The sequence below is a fragment of the Egretta garzetta genome, unplaced genomic scaffold (genome assembly GCF_000687185.1).
Source record: "Egretta garzetta isolate BGI_Z169 unplaced genomic scaffold, ASM68718v1 scaffold381, whole genome shotgun sequence".
Classification (NCBI taxonomy): domain Eukaryota; kingdom Metazoa; phylum Chordata; class Aves; order Pelecaniformes; family Ardeidae; genus Egretta; species Egretta garzetta.
This window is the reverse complement of record NW_009258483.1, coordinates 115,753-125,319: the sequence shown is the minus strand read 5'-3', so window position 1 is coordinate 125,319 and position 9,567 is coordinate 115,753. Positions and strand designations below refer to the sequence as shown.

General features: G+C 53.9%; 1 protein-coding gene across 8 annotated transcripts in view; it reads left to right on the top strand.

The window, feature by feature from the left end:
- The first annotated feature begins 6 nt into the window (after positions 1-6).
- PCYT2 (phosphate cytidylyltransferase 2, ethanolamine) overlaps positions 7-9,567 on the top strand; it is an 11,424-nt gene continuing 1,863 nt past the window's right edge. Inside the window, exons 1-11 of one of the 8 annotated variants that reach the window (XM_035899730.1) lie at positions 7-123; positions 1,115-1,276; positions 3,110-3,176; positions 3,534-3,756; positions 4,805-4,849; positions 6,217-6,355; positions 6,982-7,064; positions 7,247-7,324; positions 7,907-7,972; positions 8,224-8,289; positions 8,770-8,858. In XM_035899730.1, coding sequence (XP_035755623.1) covers positions 42-123; positions 1,115-1,276; positions 3,110-3,176; positions 3,534-3,756; positions 4,805-4,849; positions 6,217-6,355; positions 6,982-7,064; positions 7,247-7,324; positions 7,907-7,972; positions 8,224-8,289; positions 8,770-8,858 — 1,100 coding nt within the window. In that variant the 5' untranslated portion in view covers positions 7-41. Of the gene's footprint in view, positions 124-212; positions 324-432; positions 480-1,114; positions 1,277-3,109; positions 3,177-3,533; positions 3,757-4,804; positions 4,850-6,216; positions 6,356-6,981; positions 7,065-7,246; positions 7,325-7,906; positions 7,973-8,223; positions 8,290-8,769; positions 8,859-9,567 lie in introns of those variants that run through there. The other 7 variants (XM_009644151.2, XM_035899753.1, XM_009644142.2 and 4 more) reach the window with 7 other exon arrangements.

Sequence of the window (9,567 nt, the reverse complement as noted above, 5' to 3'; positions counted from 1 at the left end):
CCCCCGGACTGAACGGGGGCCGTTGTCGTTCTAGCTACGACATGGTGCACTATGGCCACTCGAACCAGCTACGCCAGGCTCGGGCCATGGGAGATTATCTGATTGTTGGAGTCCACACGGACGGTAAGAGGTTTTCTCAGCTTTTCGCCTCCTCCTGCCTCTAGAATCGCCCAGCAACGTTAGCCCCGAGGGAACGGAGATCTCCCGGCTGAACGGGGGCCGTTGTCGTTCTAGCTACGACATGGTGCACTATGGCCACTCGAACCAGCTACGCCAGGCTCGGGCCATGGGAGATTATCTGATTGTTGGAGTCCACACGGACGGTAAGAGGTTTTCTCAGCTTTTCGCCTCCTCCTGCCTCTAGAATCGCCCAGCAACGTTAGCCCCGAGGGAACGGAGATCTCCCGGTACAAAGCAGGCTGCTTCCTGCATCCGCTCAGGGAGCAGCAGCCTCCAAAAGAGGAGCGTGCCTTCCCTGGGTAAGGGAGCGGCGTCGCCCCTTTCGCGCTTTCCCGAGACAGGGTTAGGTAGTCCAGAGCGTGCAGGCTTCGTTTGAGGGGTGATCTCTAGTCGGTGCTGTACAAACAATTGAACCAGTTGAAAACCAGTCTGGTTTTGCTGGTGCAAACTGCAGAACTGATATTCCAGAACAAATTACTGTGTGGAGAAAACTCGTTTCAAGCCCGTGTGAAAGTCAAGTGCTAGGAGCTAGTTCTTGGGTGTGAAGATGCATTTTAAATTGGTTTGTGGACGCATGTTTTCTAGCATGAACCACGTGTAGCCTGAAGCTATTGCTTAAAAGGGGAATTTCCCCTTGGGGGCTGCCAGGAGGCCCAGGTTGTCCCCCCCAGTAGGGACCATCTGGGTGCAGGGAGGCACTGAGACCTTTTGCCTTCCAAGTGAATTCCGGGGCCCCTGTTACATGCTTGGGAGATGCAACTCAATTAAAACATTTTCTGATCTAGCTGGGGCTTCCTTCTCTACCACAAACCAATCCCAGGCAGAGGCCCACAGTGAAGTTCACCTGCCCGTGAAATGGGAGAGGCTCCTGTAGGTGAGAGTCTTCACAGCTGTAGTACTTGCTGCTAACTGGGTCTTTCTGTTTCTCGCCCAGAGGAGATTGCCAAGCACAAGGGCCCCCCTGTCTTTACACAGGAGGAGAGGTACAAAATGGTGCAAGCCATCAAGTGGGTGGATGAGATTGCTCCAGGAGCTCCCTATGTCACCACACTGGAAACCCTGGACAAATATAACTGTGACTTCTGTGTGCACGGTGGTGAGTGGTGTTCTGAGGCAACAGTTGGATTAACGTGGGCCTTCTGGGGCTTGGTGCTCATGGTTTCCCCGCTGCAAACCGAGGAACGTTCTGGCTGGTGCTGGCCGTCAGAGGGTACCTCGCGTGCAGAGGTCTGCCTCGCCAGTGCCTGCCCTGGGCAGCACGGCTGCTCCCGTTCTGCTTGCCTGGAGAAACACATCTGTGCATCAGGCACCCTGAGAGTGGCCACATCCCTCGGTTGTAGCATCCCTTTCGCTTGCAGAGGTGAAACACCTTCTCTGACAATTGCCCCGAGGTTGCTCTTAGCACCAGCAGAAATTTGTGCGTGGGGGAAATAATAATAATAATTTACAAAGCTTAAATGTGAAAAACGCTGTTGAAAAGGTAAGTGTGCAGCAATACAGTCGTGTTTATATCCACTTATCCCGGGATGAGATCAGATCTGAAAAGCTGCTCTCTTTATCCTGCTGATAAGCTGTTCAGGGCTGAGCTGGCCGTGTGCTCGGAGACCTCGTTCTTGCTATGAACGCCTCTCAGTTTATAGGCACTGAATAGAACTGGTGTTCTGAGGAACCTGTGTACTCTGTCCCTTCCTGGGACTGCTTCCTTCAGCCTCAGCCCCTCCTCCCTACCCCTCCGAAGGTATTCCATTAATCAGGAGTAGTCTTTGCACTTGTTCCACGTACGCTTCCTCATCTGATCCCAGCCACCTACTATCAATAAGCCAGGTATTTCATTAAATGTAAATAAATCATTAATCTTCTATAAGATAGATAAGCTTTCTCACGTGGACAGGGTGATTATCAAAATCCTTATCAACTCAGTTGCCTTCCCTGGATGTGGGGGGGGGGATGTGACCCCTTACTAGGCTTGGTGAGGGATTATGGCAACAGAGGCGTGCTGGTGGCCTTTGCTCCCGTTGTCCTGCCTTTATCCCCGCTGCCAAATCGTTCAGTACTTGCACCGGAGCAACACCCCTGCATGCTGCAGTTTTGCCAGGCTGTGTTTTTGTCAAAGTTTTGAAATAGCTGAGCTTATCCGTGAGGGCAGCAGACAGCAAACCCTGCCTCTGCCCGGCCCAGGCGGCTGCGCTTGCGAGGTGGTCTCTTCTCTTGTCCCCGTGCCCTGCGGTGAGGGTGGGGGGGTTGAGAAAGCCCCAGCTTCTCCGAGCCTCCTGACGGTGTGAGAGCACGCTCGTCAGCTGCCAGCGCCTGCGCTGTTTTGCCACGTGAAAGCCAGTCTGGGTTTTCACTTGTGAAGGTTTTATACCGTCCCTACAAGTAGGTGAGCAGTGTTTTGGTAGAGCGGTTTGGGGGCCAGGCACAGATGAACTGGAATTAATGCTGTAGCGGGGTAGCTCGGTGTCGCTGTAGAAGTGCCGTCACTGGGGGGAAGCGCTGGCTGTCGGAGGACTGTTTAACTGGCTGAAAAAGTCATGATGTGAACCAACGGCCAAAACCAGTCCTGGAGGAGCTAAGGTTAAGGTGCTTTTTAGTACTGCGGCTGATGGTGGCTGTTTATTGTCATTCAGCCCGTAATTTAGTCGTGCCTGCTGCTGGGTTCACTGCAAGGCGACCGGCTCAGATTTTCTGGCCTGTCTAAAAGCAGTGGTTAACGATGCTTAGCATCCGTACGCCCGTCTCCACAGACAGGGAGGGTGCTCTTGCAAACCCCTGGCGTTTCCGTGGGATGCAAGGTGTATCCCACATGTGGGCACAGGGATTCGGATTGCCTGGCTCATGCGCTGGACCTGCTTGGCTTCTGCCGTCGTTATAAAGCAGCTCTTGTGCAGGGGGCCTGGAGCGCAGTGCTGAGGCTTTTCTCTCCCTGCAGACGACATCACCTTGACAATAGACGGCAAGGACACCTATGAGGAAGTGAAGACGGCAGGGCGATACAGGTAACCGCTGCTGCCTACCTTCTTACCCTCTTTTGGGCAGAGTTTCTGGGAGTTCATGCCCCACAGGGAGGTCAGATGAAGCAAAGCTGCCTTAGGTCAGGCTTTACTTTTGCTGTAACGTGTGCCAGAGCTCCAGTTGCTCCCACCATTTTGGCTTCTGGGAAGCGTCACAGGCTGGCAACCGACTGCCAGGGCCTTGCTGTGCCCGGCGGATGGTAGCTCTGGTCCTGAAGCCCCACGGGGGGTTGGCTCTGTGGGGAGTTTGTGCAGGGTGAGTGTTCCCCGTGTGAGCAGTCGCTGTGGCGTTGGAGATGCAGAGGCTCGGCAAATGAACGCTGCACTTTATGCCATGGGCAGGTGGAAGGAAGACGTTCTTGGGACAGTCCCTTGTTTGGATTTGTCGGGTGTCATGGATGTTCCTGCAGTAAAGGTGGGAAGAGAAAGAGGCAAATGCTCCTGTGGCTTCTGCTTTATCCTTCGCTTGTCTCCCTGCAGGGAATGCAAACGCACCCAAGGTGTGTCCACTACTGACCTCGTTGGCCGCATGCTGCTCATGACTAAGGCGCACCACAGCAACATAGTGAGTCGGAGGGCGCTGGGTGGGAGTTTGGAGTCCAGGACGTAACCCAGCTCTTTCCTTTTGCTGTCCCAAATAGCGGGGGAGCTCCTGGGCCTGGCTCCTAGGTGCACGGAAGACTGGCAAGCTGATTACGGGCAGCAGCAGCAAAACACCCTGCTTATGTTTGCTTAAGCCCGTCTGAGATCAGTGTGATCTCAGCCCACGCTGCTTTGGAAAGGGGCGGGGGGTAAAAGCTTCAATCCCTCGTGATTGCTGTGGGCTTTGGGAATGCTATGGGAACTACAGGCTGGCCTGCGGCGTCCCTGAGGGTGAAACGGCACAGTGCGGCCACGCTGATCTGTCCACCCGGTGCTGCCAGAATTGGAAAGGTCTCTTCCTTCCCACTGAGCTGTGTGCTTCTGTCTTCTGCTGTCTCTGGTCCTATCAGGCCCTTCTTGAGTCTCCTCCGCTCACTGCCTGCTAGACAGCTAGCCGAACTGAAATAAAATACAGGAAGTAGTTTTATGGTGGTTAATGAGTTGAATTGACTCAAGCAGTCCAGTGAACGGCGTCACCTGTGTACCAGCGGGGACAAGACGAGGGACCCAGGAGCGAATTTGGGGGTAGAGGGAGACCTTTTGGCACGCTGAGCTGTTAGGTTGGCTTAGCCGCAATACCCAAGTTCACACCAAGATCCAGCACAGCTGCCGGCAGAGGTCTGAGCCCGTCTCCAGTGGAGTGTCTTTGGAAGAGGGAGGGACGCTGCCCTGTTGGGGGCTTGTGCAGCTGAGGGAGGACATAGATGTGCAACGTTATCAGGTCTGCAGGTTGGGCAAGAACCCCCCGTCACTGTGTGGGGCTGGGATCAGATAAGGACACGTTTCATCTGACTCATGCTGGGGCACGACTCTGGTTTAGATATTAACTGGTTTGTCAGCATTCCGTGCCAGGGATCAATGGTGCACAGCCCGAGCCTGGACTTCCCAGTGCTTCTGCCACACACAAGCATGTTCTTGGTTGGATGAGCTGTGTGAGTGCTTAAACATTTTGACTCTTTATCTCCCTTCAGGATGAGGACCTAGACTATCGGAAGCACACTGACAACTTTGGGAAGGTAACGTGAGTTCTGGTCATGGACGTCTTGTTGTTGTCCTGTCTGAGAAGGATTCCAAATGTGCTCTAAGGCCTGTGTTGCAGGATTGTGGTTTTTTCCCCCTACATTTAGTAGTAACCTCAGTAAATGCCTGCTGCCCCCATAAAGTAGCTGCTGTAGTCAGTGAAACAGGGACGTGTGGCTGTACAGGGCCAGCGAGTGAACTGTCCTTCAGTGGCACCACAGAGCTGCTGCGCCCACGGGGCCTTTGCTGCTTTTCTGGCTTGCTTGTCAATTTGTTATCGCCGCTTCCTTTGGGACCCAGTGCCCACAGCTCCAGCCTAGGGACGGCCTCTGTGGGTGCTGCTTTTAGTGCTCATGTTTTTAAAGGTGTCGCATTAGGTCTGGGAAGCATTTACGTAGCAGGCACGTAGCTAGCGTGCTGCGCTGCAGAACTCGCGTGCCTGGTCTTCAAGCAGCAGAGCAGTCCTGGGGCGCTCTGCCATCATGTCCAGCTCATGCCTTGGGCCACCTCTAAAGAGCCGTCAGCCCCCCCCCCCCCTTTTTTTTTTCTCCTGGCTGTTGGATTGTCCCTGATTAACGAGCACCTGGACCTACAGCTTGAGTAAGCCTTTTTTACTCACAGGGGGTTTGCTGACCAGGCTGAATCATCCTCTTTGTTCTCCTCCACATTGGGTTTTTTGGGCAGGCTTTACGGGGCTTGCTGCTCCAGCATGGCTGCTTCCCAGTGCTTGGATCTGGGGAGGATACCTGGGCACCAGGTACCCTGCATGAGCCCCCTTCTGCTTGCTGCCGTTGTGTGGCTTGCCTTGGTCCTGGCTGAGTTGAAGTTCTAGCTTCAGGGGAGTGAAGCAGGGCTGGAGCGGGTGACTCGGTGGCTGTTTCCCAAACTGCCGCATGGCGGGGGTAAAGCTCCATCTTCGGTTCCGCCGGCGCTGGGATCTGGCCCTCGCTGGAGCTCCGGGTGATCCCTTCCCAGCATGGCGTGCCGTCGGCCAGGTGGACGCCTAGGCTGCCTGAGGGCTGGAGAAGGGCGTAGGTAGTCGCGTGTTGTTGCCCGCAGTAAGCCTTGCCTCTCCTGGAAATCCAAGACTGCCGTGCTGCCTTCCTCCTTCCTCAGCTTCCTTCTTGGCATCTCCTTAGCTGGCTGTTGAGGGGACGATCCAGACCGTGTTTGACAGAGCAAGAAGGGCTTTCGTGAGATTGCGCGGATACTGGGTGCCAGGAGTGTGGAGTGTCCAGGCTGCTGAGACTTGTGGTGCTTGCTAGCGAGTGGAGGCCGGCACATTGCCTGCAGCTGCGTTCTGCGTGTCCAGACCCACTCCTGGGGCCTGAAGAGGAAACCTGTGTGGTCTGTGTTTTCCCAGGGGCCAAAAGGTCACAGTCCCTGGACTGGCGTCTCGCAGTTCTTGCAGACATCTCAGAAGATCATCCAGTTTGCTTCAGGGAAGGAGCCACAGCCAGGGGACACTATCATCTATGTGGCCGGAGCCTTCGACCTGTTCCGTATCCTTGACTCTGTTTTGTTGAGAAAGTAGTGTTGGTCTTTTTGTTTGATGTTTTCATCTTTCAAGGCACCAGACTTGGACATTTACCTCTCTTTTTTTTTTTTTTTAACCTTTCCTGTAGGTGTGCGTGTGAGGGGGGGGAGGCAGGAGTTCTCACTGGCAGTTTCTTAGTCACAGGGCACTGAGAAAGGAGCCCCAGCTCCTCTCTGGAGGGGTCTGTGGCTGTTGCGAGGTACCCTCCACACTCCAGCAGTCCCACTCCGGGCCGTTTCACGGACTGGCTGTCATAGACCAAGTGCCTGCACGGGGAGGGCATCTGGAGCAGATGCTTCATCCCTGGCACAGTCTTTGAGGTGTTGTGCCAGAATACCCAAAACAGGCAGAAATTCTGGACAGGGGCGAAGCTGAGTCCATGTAAGGTGGAGCTGGAAAGACGTCTGGCTTTTGCCCAGAAGCTGTGGAGCCTGAGGAGGGAGGCAGCAACTGTTCTTGGGGCACAGGCAACAAGTAATGCAAAAACAAAATCCTTGGGATGCCTGTCTCCCACGGTGGTTTTTCAATGCTATTTCTGTCTTCCTTTCCCAGTTTTCCATGTTAGGTTCAATTCCTTAAACAGGTCTACAGACATTGGACATGTGGATTTCCTGGAGAAGGTTCACCAGCTGGCAGAGAAACCCTACATCATCGCTGGGCTGCACTTTGATCAGGTCTGTGTGTAATGCTGCCCAAAGAGAGAGCAGCAGCTCTTTCTGAAGGAAGCAGGCTGTGCTCTGAAAGGCAGGGGAGAGATCCTGTACTGGGCAATGCAGGGTCTCCGTGCTGGGAGAAAGTGAGAGGAAAAGGGGGTGGCTTCGTCTCTCTCCTAATTGTGCCTGGTGCTTTCCCGTAGGAAGTAAATCGCTACAAAGGGAAGAACTATCCCATCATGAACATCCATGAGAGAACACTCAGTGTCTTGGCCTGCAGGGTAGGTGCCCCCACTCTGTTCCAGAAATTGCCTGGAGCTCGATGGTGTTCGCCTGTAGCCAACAGTCCTGTGCGAGGTCTCTGGTGTGCACGGAGAAGGCAAAGACAAGACTGATGGCGTTGGGCTGCCAGGGGTGCTGGTGTGCTCTCGGGGGGGAATCCCTGGGCTCCTCTTGTCCTGGCTGACCTGAGCTACCGAGCCCGTCCACCGTGAGGAGGCGGGATGCCTTACGGAGTGCTGCTCTGTTCTGTGGCTGTGTTCTTGTGGGAAACTCTGCCTGCTGCAGCAGGGGAGAAAATTCCTGGGAAAGAAATGCGGGGAGACCCAGAAAGGTGTGCCCTGAGCAACTGTTGCATTTGCTCTGTGCTCTACCAGAAAGCACATTCTTCAGTGGAACAAAAAAGTGCTGCGTGACAGGCAGTAGCTGCTGTACCCACTTTCCTGTTCCCTTATTTGAGTCCCTGACTCTCTGACCAGGTGACCTGGCCAAGTCTCTTTAGGAAGCCGGCTGGCCTCTGGTTTGGGTCTTTTTATTTATTTTTTTTTTCCACACGTCAACTCTTCACCTGGTTTCTTTTCTAGTATGTCTCGGAAGTGGTGATTGGAGCCCCCTATGCTGTCACGGCCGATCTGCTGGATCACTTCAGGGTGAGAGTCTTTGCGTATATGTAGATGTTGGGGTCCAATGTGCTTAAAGAGCTAAAGTGGTGCAGGAGAACACGGGGGCAGCAGAGAGGTGCTCCCGCTCAGCAGGATTGCAGGGAGCTCGGGCTGCGCTGCCAAGCCTGGTACAGGAGGGGCGGCTTTGCTGATCTCCAGATGCGCTGCAGTGAGTGCCGCGGCAGGGAAAGTCCCTGTCACGTTTTGGATCTCGTCAGCGGCTTTGTGTCCTCTTCCAGGTAACGCTTGTGTGTCATGGGATGACTGAGGTGGTGCCAGACAAGGATGGGTCTGATCCATATGAGGTAAGCTACCAGCTGCTGTTGTCCATGCTTCTTTATCAGCATTTGATAGGTACAGCATGGCTTTGTTCACATTGCTTTGTTTGTGTTCCCGAGCCGAGAACGCCACCTGAGCGAGTCCTTGGCGGGTGATGCTGGTCTTCACCCCCCCTGAGGGGAGCTACCTGGAGCAGAGCCTGTAAATCATTCACAGTGGCTCCATTCACTGTTTTGTTTTGCCTGTTTCCAATGCCTTCATGGCAGCGTGAGAAACCCTGCAGCCTTCGCTCTGTGCCCGTCCTGTGCAGCCTTGCTCAGCTCCCATACACGTGAAGCCTTGCTTTCAGCAGGTACTTACGCTGCCTCCTAGGAGATCACTTTGTGCTGTGCCTGACCGGGCACCCACAGGACCTGCCATGACTTCTGCTCAGCTTTCACTCCCAGGCTGTAAGCCCAGAGGTCCCACGTGTTTTTCACAGCTCCGGCTGTTGTGTTTGTTCACAGGAACCGAAGAGACGTGGCATTTTCCAGCTGGTGGACAGCGGCAGCAATCTCACCACAGATTTAATTGTGCAAAGAATCATCAAGAACAGGTTGGCTTTTTTCATCTCCCGGTTCTGTCGTGTACTGTTCCGTCCAGCTTGTCTGGGGACTAATGAATGGGCTCAAACGGGAAGAGAAGGGCTTATCTAAAGGCACGGAGTCGGTGAGCCGATCCCTCGTCTTCCACAGCTTGGGCAGGCTGCTTAAATGTGGATGTACTGGACTGTACAGGAAAAGGAGCAGCCGAGCTCTCTGTGTCAGAACGTGCTTCACAGCACATTTTATTATTTTCCTCCTCCTCTATTAATCATAAAATTTCCTTGCTGTGTTCGTGGGGGTTTAGCATGTTGCTTCTTTGAGAGCTTTGTTCTTTTAGGCCCGAGCCCTTCACCTTCGGGTGACCGTGGCTTGTGTCAGTGCTAAACTTTATTTTGGTGTTACGACAGTCAGGGTAGGCAGTGACAAGCATTAATAGCTGTGTTCTGCAGAGGGAGGAGTAAGTAGTGTTTAGTGTGGAAGCCCAGGGCTTCGGAGTGGTGATGTTGTGGTTTAACCCCAGCTGGCAACGAAGCATCGCCCAGCTGCTCACTCACTCCCCCTCCTCAGTGGGATGCGGGAGAGAATCGGGGAAAAAGGGAAAACCTGTGGGCTGAGATAGACAGTTTAATAAAACAGCAGAGGAAAATAATAATGGTAAGAGAATATACGGAATACACAAAACAAGTGGTGCACAATGCAATTGCTCACCACCCGCTGACC